General features: G+C 38.6%; 1 protein-coding gene across 1 annotated transcript in view; it reads right to left on the reverse strand.

Moving 5' to 3' along the window:
• The window catches only part of LOC108796841 (cilia- and flagella-associated protein 47-like), a 208,738-nt gene that overhangs the window by 112,258 nt on the left and 76,773 nt on the right, over positions 1-19,707 (reverse strand). The window contains 3 exon segments of the mRNA XM_018568382.1: positions 646-865; positions 10,167-10,307; positions 11,504-11,604. Of these exon segments, the coding sequence (XP_018423884.1) occupies positions 646-865; positions 10,167-10,307; positions 11,504-11,604 (462 nt within the window).

Genomic DNA, 19,707 nt, shown 5'->3' on the forward strand with positions numbered 1-19,707 from the left:
TCAGGGGTCTCTAAGATCCCTAATGTCAACTGGGGACCCCCAAAGAAGCTGATAAAGCAGAGATCTGCTTCACCAGCTTCTTCTCTGGCTACAGCAGCCAGAGAAATGACAGCTAAAGGCGGAAGTGATGTAATACACATCGCGTTCCGCCTTTAGAGAGAGAGGAGGAGAGATCAGCAGTGGGAGAATGCTGATCTCTCCTCAGTTCTCTGTATAGGCAGATGCTGTCCCAGGCCTGCAGGGGAGACAGAAAAAAAATCACGTACATGTACGTCCACCCGCTGGGAAGAGGTTGCCGTCCACACGTGTATTTACAATGGGTGGATGACAAGCGGTTAATGTGATGCGACACCAACAAGGAGACCAGACAGTAATTAAGACACTTCCAGAAGAGGAGAGAACTATAATGTGGCAGGATGGAGGGGGAACTGTGGTCTTTAATTCAATCTTCCTGGAGTGGACGCTTGCACATTTCAAGTGAATACAAAATTGTTTATGGAAAGTAAAAATGCTGCAAGGAAAAAATTTAAATACTTTTTGTATGCATTACCTACATTGTTTTCTAAGTTGATGACAGGGTCTCTTTAAACTCTTTAAATGTGCAATACATTAACATATGCTACATTACTTTTGATTGTGTGTTACCTCCACAAAGAATCTGGTATTGTAATAGGATTGGAGCCACTAGGCCACCCAAACAGGCTGAACCATGTCTGAACTATAGCTGAAACTTTTTGAAAAAATATCCATTCTTCTGTATCTTCTTCCGGATAAAACAAAAGCTCCAGTTTGTCCTTTGTTTTGTGATATTGAATCTCTGCATCTCCAGTTTGTGTTCTTTCATTACCCAACGCATTGTCATCTTCTGAAAAAAACAAAACATGTGGCAACATTTTACATTAACACAATGATTATGTTTACTGCAAAACATTTCAAGATGAAAAATATTTAAAGCCATTTTTCAATTTCCCAACTGCAGTGTAATCCATTGTTTTATAATGTTTAGTAAAGAATAAACACTCTGTTTTTGGAGATAATGTTATTAATGGCATTAATCTAGCTGAAAAGCAGCTCCCTAGCTTTTATGCGCAGCTTTCACAGTTCACTAAAGCAATGGATAGAACAAAGTTTATTTTACTGTTTTGTTATCATTAAGCATTCAGTGATTGAATATTTCACTTTGCACAAATTACCAAATAAATTGTACTTTATATATTGCTGTCTGTTCTTTTCTGGCTATGTGGGGAATACACATGTATAGTAGATAAATCCAGTTCTAGAACAAAACTGCCTTTTACTCTTACTGACAATACACCTAAAAAGACCCCTGAGACTTTTATCAGTTTGTTCTGTACTCTGTGCTGTGATTCCAATCCAAATAAGAATTTTCCCCGGTTATAGAGAAAACATAACAGAAATTTGCTTTTCAGCATTCTAGGCAACATCAAAAACCTAAAAGCCAGGCTGGTCCTAGGCATGAGAAAACTAAATGGCAGCTTGAGACTTGGAGTCCCTACAGGAGCATGAAAAAAATGTATCTTGGTGCATAGTTTTTTATATAGATATATATATATATCTATATATATATATAGATATAGCTGTATACAGTATATGGCAGCTATGTGAAAATGATGTACACTTATGGGATTTATTGACTGTAGGTCCAAAGCAAATCCACCAAGGAATGACTCAAAAAGAAAACATAGAGAATTACAGACTGCCCTAGTCAAACCCCTGATTTGATTCCCATTGAAATATTGTAGAGGGATTTTGAAATGGACAGTTCATGGAAGAAAACCCACAGACATCTTTCAAATTAAGGAACTTAATTAATGTTGCATAAGGAAGGGGTCAAAAAGCGGTCCGGTGGGCAGTTATACGAAATGCCTCCAGGATGTAGTTTCTGGGGGCAATGCCAGCTTCTAATGTTAAGGATGTACTTATACACCATAACTTCTATTTATAATTTTGTTGAATAAGTGATTGCAAAGGCAATTTTTACTTCAATCCTTGTTCAAATATATCACCTCCACCTGTAGACATTGTTGAATCAATATCTAATGTTTGCCTGTCCAAATATGTTGCAAAAATGAACAATTTCCATGGTGTGTACTTAATCTTAATCACATGACACTATGGGGTTGATTTTCTAAAGGCAAATAGGCTGTTCACTTTGCAAGTGAGATTTCAATTTGAAAGGGAATTGTCGCCTAAAATGGAACTTTACTCACCAATTTAATATCTCCCAAAACACTTACCTTTAAGAATGCCACCTGTCAAGGATCCCAGTGTGCTTATTTTATCTCTCAACAGTACTTTCAAGCCCTCAATTGGCTGGTATCATTGATGATCACATATGCAGCACCATGGCAACTGCAATCCAAATAGAGGCTAAGATGGCAGCTTCTTTAACTATAAGGGTTAGGAGGTAGTGAATGTGATTAAGCTCTATTGATTCCCATCATCCAACCATGTGCAAGCAAAATACTGCTTTAACTTGCATGTGATGAAACATAATGAAAAGCTTGAAAACTAACCTACAGTATCTTGGGTTTGTGATGTGCTAACTCTACTATTAGAATAAGGTATGCTTAGATTTGCCAGCCGAAACAAACATAGTGTTGTAGTCGGAAGAAAAATTATACACTCTTTTGTGTTTCATTATCTGTTTGATGTATCAAGTATTCTGAGAAACGGCATTATTTTCCAACAACCACTTTTTCAATTCAATCTTTCAGGGCTCTATTTCTTAGTGAGAACATGTTCACATATCAAACGTAGGGTAGCCTTCCAGTAAGTTTAGATTTCCTTTATGCTCTGATTTCTTTTAAGGTACCTTGTGCTCTTGCCTGTGCAGATAAAGAAAAAAAATAAGACTTACTGCACCTAATGTGCCCAATAGTCCCAGGCCCTGAATTGTTTTACAGCTATACTGAAAATTGCTTTGGGGACAGGCTAGCACCATTTAAACAGTCATTCCCTGGTTAACAGTTTAAAGTGTATGTAAACAATAACAATAGACTTTTATTTGCCTTTTTTTTGGTCTTTTATACAGTATATTAAATTGAAAGTGTACCTCCAGCTGTCTCTGCCAGAAACCTTGTGACATAATAACTTTCTATCCTCTCTGCCTGTGCTGACTGTTATTAAATAGCATTGTCCCCTGCTATCTCATGGACTACAAAACACAACCCTCCTATGTTATAGAGAAGAGAATTATGATGCAATGCACTACACTGCATCACAATGCACTACACTGCATCACAGTGCACTGGAGTAAGTAGGACTAAAATAAGTGTCACTTTCTGACATTTCAATAAAGTTCAAAGACATTGCATTGCACTGCTTTCTTCACAGTGTACACCAGCAGCAGAACATTTTAACTATTTCAGTTTACCCTTATATTAGCACTATACAGTGGGGATGATTTACTAAAGGAGTAGAGGCTGTTCATTTAATAAAGGAAATGTTCAATTAGCAAAGTGAAATTTTGATTACTGAATAGGGTGAAGCAATAATCCTGTTTTTATAATTTGTACATGACTAGGTATTCTTTGGAAAGGGAATTTTACGTTGGTTCACCTCGTTCACTAAGCTAACTATGAATTTGCTTTGCAAAGTGAACATGTTGTACTCCTTTAGTAAATCAACACCAGTAGGTCCTCCAAAGTAGGTTATGTGCATATTAAGTATATCCAGAAGTATACATAAGCATTTTGCTTTGCTAATAGAGTAGGCACTTGCCAGAAAGGGATGACTTTGACACAGTTGGCCAGCATAAACATGAACTGCAGTAATATTGAAGCAATAACTTCTATTTTTATGCAGACTTTAATATTAGCGAATAGCTCTCTAAAAAATAATGTGATAAGCAACACAAAATGTAAAATTGTATTGTCATATGATAAAATGCAGGAAAGATTTACAGTATTTATGCTGCAGATAAACAGATAAACCATTATGGCGCAGTGTAAAATGGTAGCGAATTCAACATAAATCAATCGTTCTTGCAATATTTAAATCTGAAATAAATACGCTCCTAAATGAGCATATGACAATTTGACAAGAGCAGAATTTTATTTTAATAATGGTAATTATGAGATCATTATGGGCCTGTTGGCTATTCTCTTGGATGACTTATATTCTCTTGGATGCTGGTGAAGCGCTGTAAAATGTTGACAGCAACACTTTATCTTTAGCTTTGCTCTGTGCAATACATTCCAAAATAACAGAAAAACTGTAAAGCAAATTGGAAAATAACAGTGATTTCCCAAATGAGTAGTCAGTCCTAAAAGAAACACAAGCACAATACAAAATAAAAGTTTCACGGATGTAAGGGAACCTGTTTCCAGAAAAGAGTGTCTCTTTCTTTTCAAATGGGCAATTTGTACACATTTCACTTTAGCAGTTTAGCAAAAAGCTTTTTTTTTTTTACTTTTACACATATTTATATATTGTCTGTACAGTAAAATCAGAGATTATTTAGAAAAAAATATAACTTTTTTTTTTAATGAACCTGGTTGTAAAGTAATGTATAGAGTTCTGAATATAGTGTATCTAAAGTTACAACTTATTGATTTAGTTTTGGATAGAGGGGAAAGGGTTAGGTTGTTATTGGTCATTTACAATCCATCCCACAGTTACTCCTCTGATGCCTGTTCAGGCCTCTAGTGATACTGCAAAACCTAAAGTCCAAAAATGGCCAACACATCAAAGAAAATATGTTTATAGCTTTCTTACTGAATCATCAAAAGATTTTTTAAAATGCTGCTTTTTTGTTATATTTTAATGCTTCATTAAAAGAGCTACAAGAACCATGCTTTCTATTAGTCCTAGTGACCATCATTATTGGGTCTGAAAGTGAGGACAAATCCAAAATGTTTGAATTGTAAACAGAACAAGAAGAGAGGGGACATTTTCTCCTGGAGACACCTGTTCCAGTGGCAACTGTCTAAGATGACATGTCCTTAATTTTTAAGTGATTTATCTTATCACTTAATTTTGTGTATACAGTGCAAAGAGTAAAAAGACATTTTCTCAGTGGGGCACAGAAGCCAAAACAATACTGAATAGGATTGTTTTTATTTGTTATAGGAGTGATTTTATTTGTTCCATAACTAGCTTTCATTGCAGATTTATGGGCACAGGTCTCAGAGCGGATTTTGAGATAATAAAGATTTTGATGCTTAAATATTTCCATCTTGCATTAGTAGTAGGGATGTCCCGATACCGGTACTAGCATCGGTATCGGGACTGATACAGGGCATTTGACAAGTACTTGTACTTGTCAAAATGCCCCGATACATAGTGCCGAAGCTTGCGCTATGGTTTTTGTTTCTTACCTCGCCGAGCATCGCGCCACTGCTGCTCCGGTGGGCGGTGCTCCAGGTGGGGTGCTAATTTAGGTGGCCGGCTACTGCCCAGAGGACCCCACTCGGAGCGCCGCCCACCGGAGCAGCATTGACGCAATGCTCCTCTTCACCTCAGTGCCGTCCTTCAGTGCCAGGGAGCAGCGTCGAATCAGCGCTGGTCCAGTGGGAGGAGCTCCAGGTGAGATCTTAATTTATCTGGCCGGCGCGTCTGGGCCAGCTAAATTAGGACCCCACCTGGAGCTCCTCCCACTGAACCAGCGCTGACTCGTCACTGCTATCCCGCACAGTGATTGAGGGCAAGGGGGGGGCACTATTAAGCAGGGGATACATGTAAATCTGTGGTCTCCAGTGTATTAGCAATGTGTACTCTATACGTGGTACATATAGAGTACACACTGCTAATACACTGGAGACCATAGATTTACAATTCTCCTCTGCTAACATGAATGGATTAAATGATCCATATGTAGCCCTGTACTATGGATCATTTAACTCATTCATGTTAGCAGAGGATAATTGTAAATCTATTGTTGCAGTGCACTCTATATGTACATGTACTATGCACTACATATAGAATGCACTGCAACAATAGATTTGCAATTATCCAATGCTAACATGAATAGGTTAAATGATCCGTAGTACATAATAGTACATAACATGTAGTTATGTACTATGGATCATTTAACCCATTCATGTTAGCAGTGCAGAATTGTAAATCTATTGCTGCAGTGCATTCTATATGTAGTACATAGTACATGTACAAATTCCCAATTCACTGCAGCAATAGATTTACAATGATCCCCTGCTAACATGAATGGGTTAAATGATCTGTAGTACAACTACATGTTATGTACTATTATGTACTATGGATCATGATTTAACCTATTCATGTTAGCAGGGGATAATTGTAACTCTATTACTGCAGTGTACGGGACATGTGTGCTTTATATGTACTATGGATCATGATTTAACCTATTCATGTTAGCAGGGCAGAATTGTGAGCGCCTCCCACAAGCTGAGCACCGAGACACGATGCAGCGCTCCTGCCCAGTGCCGACTACAAGAGGCACCGCGTGAGGCAACAGGGATCAGAGTGAAACTGTGAGTGAGGGAAGCTGGGACAAGGCTGGCTGTAAATCTATTGCTATAGTGTACTGGACGTGTGTAATGTAGTACATATATACAGCACACACCTCCACTACACTACAGCAATAGATTTACAATTCTCCCCTGCTAACATGAATAGGTTAAACCATGATCCATAGTACATAACATGTAGTTGTACTATGGATCATTTAAAGTCACCTGTCCCTTTAAGAAAAAGTATCGGTAATTGGTATTGGCAAGTACATGAGGGGAAGTACTTGTACTTGGTCTTTAAAAAGTGGTATCGGAACATCCCTAATTAGTAGTATCGTTGCTGCTATATTCAAAAGAATCTTTGTAGAGTCTGGACAGTCCACACCACAAGTTTGTGCCGACTGTTCCCTCAACAGGAGATGGTCCAGGTATCCTAAAATGGGAATGCTCTAGAATTGTAATAAGGCTAGTACTAAGACAGTACTTTGGTGAACACTCCGGGTATTGAAGACAGATCAAATTAAAGTGTAGAGCTGCAACAGTTAATCGATTTAGTCGATTAAAATCGACGATTGAAAACGTTGGCAACGTTTTCGATCGTCGATTCGTCGGCTATCGATTATGTTATAAACTATAGTGTTGTGTGCCCACAGCAAGCACAGAGAGTGTTGGTACACTGCAAATATGTATGCATCCTTGATGACAACAAAGGCTAGAAAATCTACCTGGTGGAGGGAAGTTATGACAGGCCCTGGACAAAACAGTTTTAGCCATTCATCCAAGATGCTTTCTGACCCGGTGTCTGCATGTCAGGGGATCCCAGCGCAGGTGACCCCACACCTGCACAGGTACCCTTACAGGCAGACCAAACACATGTGACCACACGGACCAGGTAAGTATGGTATATATAAATATTTTAATAAACCTAGCAAGCTAACTAAAACAATCCACAACAGGCATAAACCAAAAATGTAACAACACAGGAAACCGGGTAACACAGGAAACAGGGTACTAAAATAGCATGCAAATATCAGGGTCTCAGGGTTCAGGCCAGAGGACTCAGACAACAGGGGAAAGCAACGGAATCCTGAGCCAAGGTCCAGACAGCAGGGAGGGTTTAAATACTCTCCCAGGAGTATTACCTAATGGGCTGATTCCTGGCAGCTGGGAGACACCCACAGGTGAGCACTGGAGCTGCAGGTACCAGCACCACCCAGTGGTGGTCTGGCACCTAGCAGCCCCTGGCTGCCTGGAGAATCCTGCAGGTGAGCCCAGGAACTGCAGGGCTCAGCTCCAGCGCCACCTGGAGGCGCTCTGGATCCTAACACTGCATTTGCCAACAGAATCTCCCCATTCGGGAAAGTGGGGGCATCCCTTCATTGCACTTATCTGCAGGTTTGGAAAATTTGGGTGCCCAGGACTTTAGAATGGGAAGCTTGGGAGATGTGACAGGAACCCCTCAAATTTTTCCCAGTTTGAGACCCAGGCCTATTTTACTAAGGTAAAAGGGTACTCTTCCCACCACTGACATTGTTGATAAAGTTGTCTAAAGAAGCACTAAAGAGATGTTCTCCTTCAAAAGGCATCCTCAGTAAGCTTTTTTTTAGCATTGTTGTTCTGCACACCAACATTTTAGACGTATTAACAGACAGAAGACCCATACAGGAAATTAGATGGACAATATCTACTAACTTGTCAACACAACAGACATACTGGGGTTGATTTACTAACCTTTTAAACACACCACGAACGTGTATACACCTCTGTAGTGTGTTCCCTCCCAGCATGATCTATGGGAGGAATCGAAACACCTTTGTAGTGTGTACACACCCAGCAGGTGTGTTGTGCAAAGCCCTGCAATGAATTGCAAGGTAATGTGGTGTAAATTAGCTCTATGTTATGTTGCTTGCGTTGATGAATGCAGGAATCTAAATGCATGAGCTAACCATTTTTGTCTAAACTGTGAAGCAGCATTATATATGCATCATGTGCATGATTTTTCCATATATGGCATTAGTGGAAATATGCTTTTGGAGACTTTTTGGTTGATAAATACGTTTTGCTGTGTGAAAATCACACACATCTGGTGTGTGTGTGTGTTTAGGTTAGTAAATCACCCCCACAGTGTAAGTGCTTCATAACTGAATGGTCAGTAAAGATAGTGTCGGGTTCCTCAGACATGTTCTTAGTCCATTTCCACAATGTCTGAAAGATTGACATGACAGCTATGGCAGGCTGCACAGCAGGACCTGCCAGGGAAAAAAATATTTGATAAGAGCCTCTAGTCTACTTAATCCTTAAATGCTGGGACATCCTAAATAGGGAAAGACAGTTGTTAAGACAAGAAAGAGCTGAGTCCATTGTGGGATCTACCTCAGAAACATTTTTAGGAGGCAGGAATAGCTTATTAGGAGCAATCCAGTCTCCATACATAATAAGTTGCAGCAAGGAGTGGTTTTGACCATTTTTAGGCCTTTTAGGGAACTCAGACTGGTAACAGTAGCTGTTTTGGCTGCACTGTGTAAATGACATTCAATTTGGGATATTTAAGCTTAGGAGCTATATCAGTAGGCTGAGACTCCTCATTCCACAACCCATCCACAGCAGAAGGCTTAAAGGTTGCCACAGATGCATGAGTATCCCTTAAAGATTCAGGGGAGAGCCTCTAAGTCAGCTATCATGATAGTGATTGTGTTCATAAAATCTAGCATAGCTGTAAACAACTCTTCACTCAATAAGGCAGAAGGCATAAGGGAGCCATACCTGAAGGAGCTAAAATAGACTCTGAAGAGAATGTGAATTTAAACAGGAAACAATGATCCAGGTTATCAGTGCCAGGTCTTTGAGGAGGGGGATTGCAAGCCTCCCCAGAGCTGTTAGTGGGTTGAGAGTTAGAGAAGCCTGGGAGAGGTTTTAGGATCTGACATGGTGCGCTGTAACTAAGGCAAATTATAAACAAACAACAAGAAGAAACCTTGCGTACTTGCAAACCAGCTGCTGACAGCAGGTGAGGTATATATTGTCTGGAGAGTCACTGTAGGTGGCAACAAGGACATACTGAGGTAATAACCCCTTGACCCTTGCAATTGCAGTATCAGAAAAGCTACCTCCTACTGGATGCAGGAAGAGACTGTGTAGATGGTTCTGCAGGTAGTGGTGCAACACTGATTTCTCCAACTCATTAACCCTTTCCATGGGAGCCGACAGAATAGGGGAAAAACAATAGTGGTGCTGAACAGTGAGAGAAAGGGATAGTTTGCCATACTCAGAATGAATATATAGACAAGAATCCACAGAAAGTTACCATGATCATGGACCCAAAAAGCATTCTGTGGCTAACAAACACAGTACGAAGGAAATAGAGAGTGCCACAAGCAGAGCCCAGTGTACAAAGGTCACATTCCAGGTTATGTTAACCATATCTATGGGGATACTCACTAGTGAGTCTTCAGGGACTGGGTCACACCAGAGATTGTGCCATATCTCTGGACCGGTAAAGCCCTTTGCAGCTAGCAAACCAGTGCTTTAGATGTCTGGCGAGCACCACAAGCAAAGCCCAGTGCCCAAGGGACACATCTCAGACATGCCCTGCAATCTTCAGTCCAGGGAGGTCAGGGTATAGCTTCCATCGCTGCACCAGGGATTTGCCAATCTGAATAACTGCATAATATCTAGTAAACATCTTTAACATTTCTGTTTTAGGGTTCTACATACCTGAGACTGAATCTTCGTAAGTGGAGCTTGTAACAGCACCAAGAGAGCTGGATGATGTACTCTGGGAAGGCGTTTCTGGTATGTAGCAAGGATGCAGAACAGCTTCACTGGTGCTGCCATTTTTTCCATTTCCATTATGGCCTAAATGCAGGAAAGTAAACAGTTAATTACAAGATATCACATTGCAGATAAAAGAAGGAAATAGTTTATGTGTTTTCAACTGTGCTGCATTTAGAGTATGCACTGGCAAACCATAACTTTGAATGCTAATATTGTAACTGGCTTACTTTATATTGTGTGGAAGGTCATCATGAAACACGTTTCTGTTTCTTTTCTTTCTTTCTGTACCTTAATACAGGACAACATTAAGGACCCATTCATACCAGCCACTGTGCTACATCGCGCAGTGGCTGATGTGTGGTGCCTGGCACATTGCATTGAGTACTCTTTTTTCTATTGTTTTTAAGAACTTATTGAAATATCTCAACTGACAGTTCATTACGTTCTATGGGCACAGTGAGGAGTTGGGTCTCGCTGTGCTGAAAAAGAAGTACTGCACGCATTGGGGCTGCTCCGGAAGAAACGGCCACCGCAGTCCCAATGCATTTGGTGTGAATTCACCCTAAATGACTCACAGGGCTAGAAATATCTGTTTATATCTGAAAAAAAACTTTGTCTTATGATGATCGTATCTGCTAGTATATGTTGGTTTTGCACAACCATTTTAAAAACAGGGTTAGTGTTAGGGCTACAGGGAGGGTTAATGTGAGAGTAAGAGTTAGGGATACATGGAGGGTAAGTGCTAGGGTTAGTGTGAGGGTTAGTGTTAGTGGTTTTATGGTTTAGTTTTAGGGATTAGGTTTGCATTAGGGTTAGAGAGACCCTATTTTGATTCAATAAACATACATTAAACTATCATTGTACTATACATGGTGGTATGAAAGGACTTTGTCAGCACTAAATATATGTCTCCTTATAAGTGGGGCCTTGGGATAAACCTACTACGATTATAAAATACAATTGGATTACATTATTAGAAGACAGTTGGTGATATTGCAAAATTACTTAGTGCTCAAGCAAACCAAGATACAATAAGACTATTGCAATAAATACTTTGTAAAATAGAAGTCTTGTTTCTACCATAATTAGATCATTTTGTGTTAATAATTCAAAATCTCAAGTGATTACTTTGGGCTAACAATGGCTTTATGCACTTTATCTCTAGTTTATAATAAAAGAACAAAAAAAAACCATCAGTTACACACAATGCATCATTAACTGTTTCTGACACCTTATGGCTGAAACACAAACTAGTAATTAAAAGTTAAAAGATTTACCACTTCTTAGGATGACCTGCTGATCTGTTCGATGATAGGCTAAATAAGGATACACTGTGAGTATGCAGTTTTCAGCCACAGCAGCAACCTGAAGAGGAAACCTAAAAGTAAAGTACACATACTTTAATGCAACTTAGAAGCAATTTAAATATTAATTTCCAAAAACAAATAAAGCAACTTGAAAGCAACAATCAATACACATTTCCTTGTAGTTCTAACATACAACATTTCTAAGCTATTGACTTTTTTAGTTTGATTTACTTTGTCAATAACATTATCTATTGTGGAAGACAATAATTGTCAATTGCGTGTATTTTTATTCAAAAACGGATGCACTCCTAGGGTTCTAAGTCAGATTACCTGTTTAATGGAAACTGCTGTTTTGTTGCGAAAAAATAAGCAAACATTTCAATAAACTTTCTTAGAGCGCCTTATGCATCTATTCTGAAATTATCATTGCACCTTGCCAGCACTTTCTAAAAATGTCAGCTTAGTGGGAGAATATGCCTTCAATATAACCACCTGATCAAACGTAGTGGTGTAATGCAGTTACTGACTCAGCATTTCTTTGTGCACACAAAAGTGTTTTAAATTATCTAATTTAAGATGAAGCACCTTTTGCAGGATATATCTGTAATTTGACTTTACGTTCAGGGCAGACTTTTGGTAGAAGCAGTGAGCCAAACTGATTAGCAGTGGGTTCAGAATTCTGAGGTATTCTGTATACATAGCCAAACACATTTGCAGTGGGTTTGGAATTCTGGGGTATTTTGTATACATAGTACATTATTGGCTGTAAGGAAGAACATCATGTTGTGGCCATTTTTAAAAGGAGTGAACCAAACTGATTAGCAGTGGGTTCAGAATTCTGAGGTATTCTGTATACATAGCCAAACACATTTGCAGTGGGTTTGGAATTCTGGGGTATTTTGTATACATAGTACATCAATGGCTGTAAGGAAGAATATCATGTTGTGGCCATTTTAAAATTATAACTGGCTGCAGATTGAAATGTTTTTAATGCAAGTAACGTTTTATTTAGTAAGCGATGGCGTGCAAATCTACTCATCATCAGAGGGGACAATCATAGGGGCAGTGAAGGAGTCAAGCCTTGGTGGGTTAAATGTAATGTTGTGGTTTGTTTGTTTGTTTGCCATTGTCTGGTGCTGTGGTCTTAAAACAGTGTTGCAGGGATTCATGAATCCAAAGCTCTCTATTCTTTTCTTGTAGTATTTACTCTGCTTCCTCTAGGCAGAGAATAAAAGTCTAAGATAAAAGATCAAAAGAAGGGGAGATAGCAGTCTTCTGTTTATAAGTGATTAAATAATGTCAGGTCTAAGTAGAGAGTATATAGGAACTATGACAGTAACAGATAATCATTTTTTTTGTTTTCTTTTCAATACATTTATATTAGCATCTGCAGTGCGTATAACATAGTATAGTATTATTATATGGCTCAGTAGCTTTCCACAGCTTCAAGACATTCACACTGCTCACCCGTCATGAACTTTCACTCTGCTCTCTTAGCAGTCTGTACCACAGGTCCTAGGGTGATGAAGAGGATGAAGAGAGAGGCACCACAGAAAGTCCAAGCGGACAGTTCTTAATCTGGAGATATCAAAAATGCTCTATCGCTGGGAGTTTATGTTGAGTCTCAAAGTATGTAAAAGGTCCAATACCTGAAGGACTGCAGGGAGTTGATTCCTGGGGTAAATAAGTAGTTGTTCAGGAAATATAGCAACGGGAGATGGGGAGAGAGGAGAGCACCGGAGTATTGGAATGAATCCCAGATTTTGAGAGAGTGAGCCATGTGCAATCTAGAGTATGGCCGATTGTGAAATCTAGCATGTTGTCCACATGGTCAAATAGTCTCCAGAAAAGGCAGGCAGATTTGCCAGCTATTAATCACACTTACATTCCCATATAGACATGTTGGCATGCAGCTATAATGTGTTTCAATTTACATTTCTTTTTTTTTTTCATAACTGATCCACTTTTATTTAATTTGAAAGCGTCCACTGACGTCTTTGGTATCATTTTGCCTTCAGCTATATTCAGATTTTCACAGACCATGTTAAATGTTGCCAAAAAATCAACCACTGTGCATTACTGCACCTATTAACACAAGCAAAGTGTGTGGGTTCCAGACTGCCTATTTAAAACACCAGGAATATATCATTACTTCAGGACCAAAATCCATCAGACAGACATTCTTCCATTATGAAGCTTGCTGGAAATATGTGCTGTGTTTATTAACCCAGTTGGCTAAAAAAAGAAGATTAAATAAGGAGATTAAAGTTTTATGTACAAGAGTCCTTTTCATTTTACTTCATTTGAGTTTATTAATTTATTGCACTATATTAAAAGTAGTTGGTAATTTAGGTAGAATTTTAAGTTGCAGACTTTAACTTACTGCTCTTTTAGCTATTTATGCTAAAACATGAGTCTGTAGTAAAGTCTGTAATAAAATATCTTTATATGTGTGTAATCATTACTTGTACCTGATGCTGCATTCTTTTTTGCATTATCATCATGTATATTTATACATGTCTATATATACTTCATACCTATCACTTGTAATTTAGTGCTAAAAGTAAAAATGTCTTCTACTTTATTTTCTGGTTTACTCAATATGCTGTTGAAATTATTAAAGCCCAACTCTTGTCATAGCTTTTTTATGTTTTTTATCTATTATATTCACATTAGCGTTCTCATTTTTGTTTCTACTTTAGGAGCTCTGTAAGCTACTATGAGCAATTCTGAAATGCCGGCTACATCGGCATAGAGTCTATGATCGGCATCAGTTCCGGTGTCATGCCTCCGACAGAGGTCACTCCCTGCTGTACAATTTAGAATTGCTCAGGGTAGGTTATAGAACTCCTAAATAGATAGTAAAATAAAATGTTAATGAGACTATTAAAGATTACAAAAAGCTCTGTAGTGGACTGGCAATACACACCATTTGTTGTGGACTGAGTGGTCTCATCCCTGCCCAGTTGTCTTTTGCTAAACTGCATAAACCTTTCCACTCTCAGATCTCTAGAACATAGACATTAATTACTTCTGCCTTGGCAGCACTTGGGATCCCCAGTCTGGACACTATCTGCAAGGAGTTTGCATATTCTCCCTATGCTTGCGTGAGTTTCCTCTGGGTACTCTGGTTTTTTCCCACACTCCAAAGACATGCTGGAAGGTTAAATGCATCCTGTCTAAATCTGACCTGTATGCATGTGAGATAGGAACCTTAGATTGTAAGCTCCTTGAGGGCAGGGACTGATGTGAATGTGCAGTATGTAAATGATAACAGGAATCACCAGCACACAAAAAATGCGTGTAGTATGAACGCTCTTTATTCACTTGTCACTTCTTGTCATAAAGCCAAAGTTTGAGGGCCATACAGGGTCCCTTCCCTTAGGGAGATATAGTGAACGTCACTATGTCAGTGATCCTGTCAAGTGAATAAAGAGCGTTCATACTGCATGAATTTTTTGGGTGCTGGTGATTCCTGTTATCAATTGCTTCACGACCCGGCACCATCTGTGTGATCACTTCGAGCACCAAGAAAAAACAAAGGTCGCTATACTCTGTATGGAAGGGCAAGGAGCACAATAAACTGTTCATGTGCAGTATGTAAAGTGCTGCGTAAAAATTGTCGGCGCTATATAAATAGCTGAAATAAAATAAATAAATAAATGTATTGTGTAGTTCAAGATAAGAACCAGGAGGATTCATTAGGCTCCTTAGGATAACACAGGAAGTCTGCACATGATGCAGGGCAGTTCTACATTTCTGACATGATCAGAGGATATTTTTGCACCTATTGACCCAATTATTATTATTATTATACAGAATTTATATAGCGCCAACAATTTGCACCACAGCGCTTTACAAAATAGAGGAGACAGTACACTTACAATACATTTTACAATACAATTATTATTATACAGGATTTATATCTATCTAGATAGATAGATAGATAGATAGATAGATAGATAGATAGATAGATAGATAGATAGATAGATAGATAGATATAGGTGTGTATATATATAACAAAACACTTTCAATTCAAATTTTTTATATTTCACTAACCAAAACCAAATAAATTAAGTTCATTGTTACTTCTCCAATGCTTGCTGGATTCTATTTTTTTATGTTATCACAATCCACAGATGCGTTCTACATATATTTATCTTTTTTCTGCCAGTATTGGGCAGGTAGCATGAACCTGACACAGCTGATTATGGCTAGCTTGCTTTCTCCACTTCCTGAACTCTTAAACACTAGTAATTCATCAATGGCAGGAACTTGTACATCTCTAGAACATGTCATGCTGCTGGACAGAACAGGTGATATAAGACACATCTGGACAATACAGCCATGGTCAGAGCTAAGGTTTTAGACAGCTATTCAAGAGGGTCTCTGTGGTATATTATCTTATCTTGTTTTAGCTTATTCCAGTTAAGGAGCAATTAACAGAGGAAATACGTTAAATCAATCAGAGAGCTTCTAAAAAAACAAAAAACAAAACATCAACTGTACTAGAGCCAAAGTTTTCTTATTTTTACTTAAGGGTCGATTACACAAGGGTACACTGCAGTGCAACACACATGTTATTGTGCATTGTGCGTGTTGTGTTAGGCAGCCCATTCAAAACAAGATTCACATTTCTAGGCAGGTTTGAATCTGAGTGGGAGCAATTTCCTAGCACTGACATCTACACATTAGGATTTCTCTCAAATTCTTTATTTAGAAATCAGCAACAGAGTAACATACAGAAAGATCAATTATCATACAGCCATGACCGATTATCATACAATGAAAAATTGGAACCTCTCCAGAAAATGCTGTACAATATAAGGTTAACATCATAAACAAGAAAAGGCTACTATCTCTGTTAGTGAAAGGAGAAACATTATGTGTTTTTGCTCTTTGAACCTATAGAGCATATGAGAAAAGGAAAAGGGTAGAAAAGGAGTGTGTAGCAAGCATTACGATCATAAAGGGCCAGAAAGAGAGGTAAGACAGGAAACTTAGCGAAAAAAAAGGGGAAGGAAAGGGCTCTGAAGACGGGAATGAAAAAGTAGTGTGGTTAACGAAACAGTAACCACCAAGGTGGAAAACCAAGGTCCCCAAGGGTTACAAAGAAATATTGGGGTAATGCCGGTAACGCCAAATTTACAATATAAGCAGAGGGGGACTGGTCTTAAATGTTCAGACGGTGAGGTCACATCTGCATCTGAGAAAAGGGTCTGTCCTTCATCCAAGATTTGGAAATCCGAGATCCACATCAGGATTTCTGGATGTGAGAGGGAGTAGAGAGTTTGTATGTTTGGGAATGATTATCCTGCATTATGAGCAAATAAAGAAAAGGAGCTCCCTTTTCTTAAGATTACCAACAATAGGTAGGGGGGTGCACTACAACCATGCTTGCTCTGTATGAATTTTAATGCTTCACTTTTGGTTTTGGCTGGACATTCAGAAACACAGTTCTGATACTATTCATTTTTGTGATGCTATTTATTTTTTTTTTTTAACTGTTTGGTGCATTTCTGTTTTAAGGGATAAAGCAGAACTTCATTCAAAATAACAGGATAAAAAAAATGAATAACCCATTAAAGATAAACTAACAAAAACTGCATTTGCTGCAAAAATCTAGCTTCAATCCAGAAATTCCCCCCCATGATACGTTTTTTTTCTGCTGCTAGATATCCTCACTCTGAGCAGCATCATTCCACCCACTTCCTCTAAACCCAGGTCATCATTGATCTGCCACAGCCCATGACTGTACAGTGAAAGAGAAAGCAGCACAGTGATGAGCTTATCTCTCTGTCATTCTGCATTCTCCTCATATTAGCATGCTTCTTATCAGCACTGAGTGGCTCCTTGTTTAACTTCTTCTTCTCAAACTGCAAGAAGCTGATACCAGGTCAAATTCAGGTACTTACACTGCTTGCAGTTAAAAAAAAATATGTTTACATCATTGATTTGCTGTAACTTGTTGTGATGCAGTGCTATTGATTCTGAATGTTCCAATCTTTAAACTTTACTGTTTTAAATTTATTTTAAAAGTCATTTTTAAATATTTTTAAATCTGCAGCTTCCATTCAAATATTACCAGGTAAACCTTCCATTCAGGTCCTTGTTCAGTCATGTCCGGCAACCCTTTGCCCATGCCTCCCAATTGTGATCCTGCATTATCACCCTGGCTAACCTGCTTTTGATGGGGACAATTTGCCCTTCCAGCAAAAATTAAAGTGATATTAAAGTCAAAATGTTGCTATTTCAAATGCTGAATAAATCACTTACAATGAATGCTGTTCCTTGATGTTTAAAAGTTCCTGCAGAATCAGCTGTTCCCCTAGGCCCTGGCTCTGATATACTGTCATAGGGTGGCTCCTTTTCCTTGCAGGATCCTATGGAGCCACCCTTGTGTGTACTAGTAAGCTTTTTGTCTTCACAAACACACAGTCACAGCATGGAAATCCACTCCCTGCTCCCCTCTTCTCCCTTCTTCAAGCTAGTAGATAAATGGTTGCTGGAGACTTCACTCTCACTTGTGATCTTCTACTGGACAGGAAGTTCAGGAATGTCAAGCAGAAAGTGTTGGAGCCAGCTGTTCAAAAACATGATGACTTTAAATGTTTGGGCAAAAATGTATAGAAATACTTTGCTGGGTAATGTGTATTTGTTTGAACTGGATTCTTTATTGAAAACAAGATTGAGAGTTTAATACTAAGCATTAAGCAGGCATGGTCACCATTAGGAAGCATGCACTGAAAAAATGCCATGCAGACATCACATAAGTGCATAAATGCAGACCAGACGTGGTTGCAAAGAGGCTTCAGGGGATACGCAGCACTGAGATGTAAGAAACGATAAAAAAGGTAAGATCAACTATTTTATATTAAAAATTGCCAAGTGTTTTTAATATACATGGGTTAAGCAAACATCATTCAGTTAGGCTTTACATATATTTTAAGAAATCTTATAAAGCTCAAAATGGTTAGCATTTGCCTGAAAAAAAGTGAGCTTAGTGATTGCTGATTTAAAGCACACATGGAAGAACTATATAAAAAGGACAGCTGTGTCTTGCTCTGCTGTCAAATACTGTCAAAAAAACATTTTTGTGACTTTTATAAACAGTGATGTTTAGAAGGTCAAACTGTTTTCTTGAATTCAGTACCTTTGTTGTGATACATGTGACTGTTCATTTTTTCTGACCTCCATTTACCGGCTTGCATTACAAGAATATTTATCTCAACTATGTGTATAGTTAAGTTGCGGAATATGACCTTTTTTTTTTTATCCTGAAACTATTCATATGTAAAATGCTATTTAGGTCTAAAGTGAAAAATATTTCTGGAATTGCATAACAAATCTCCTGTCTTTCATCTCAAGGTTTTACGACAAGATGCTCTAGCTTTTTAGTCAGTCTTGCTGAAATGCAGGTCGATTAATCAAGAACAGTTGATCTCTGCCTTTAGATAACATATACTTTCAGCCTCCTTCGCTTGATGGAAAATTAAAGTCTAATCCCTCTGTTGCCATCTTTCTGAGCTTGTCTTGTTTCATTTCTTGTTCAGCTTGGGCCATATCTACGTTTGTAGCACTCTTTTTTTCAGCTGTAGTACATACTTGACAGCTGTGTAATATACTTACTGAAAGACTATTTGTTACCTAAATACAACTCAATATTAAAATACACCTGTCTTCAAATTGTAGATATTATACTGTAAAGGTGGAGGGTATGAAAGATGCATGATAACTTTCCGTTCCTTTGAAAATCTCACTGAAAGAAATGTAGACTGTCAATGCTGACGTCCTTCCAAAAAAGCTAGAGCTGTTAGGACGATGCAATGGATTCAATATTTTCAGAGTCAATGACCGGAAGCTAGTATGCAGATCAGAAAATCTGACTTCACTCTGACTTTGCTGGATGTCCATTTGATTGTGGACAGTGATTCAGAAAGTCTAAGCAGACATATATATTTAAGGCAAAGTTGGGGATGGGGGTGTTAGTATGTTGGAAGCTATGGTGGTGACTGTGAAAGTAAGATGTGCAGGTACAGTGGTGGTGGTGGTGGTGGGGGGGGATTCTACCTAGGTGTTAAGAGTGGCCTGCCAACACTGCTTGAATTAGGCTGCAGCTTGAGTTAGGCTGCAGAATAGTGGGTGTAGGGGGACGTCTGGTGTGGTGTGGAGAG

This window comes from Nanorana parkeri, unplaced genomic scaffold (genome assembly GCF_000935625.1).
Source record: "Nanorana parkeri isolate BGI_ZX_2015 unplaced genomic scaffold, ASM93562v1 scaffold1181, whole genome shotgun sequence".
Classification (NCBI taxonomy): domain Eukaryota; kingdom Metazoa; phylum Chordata; class Amphibia; order Anura; family Dicroglossidae; genus Nanorana; species Nanorana parkeri.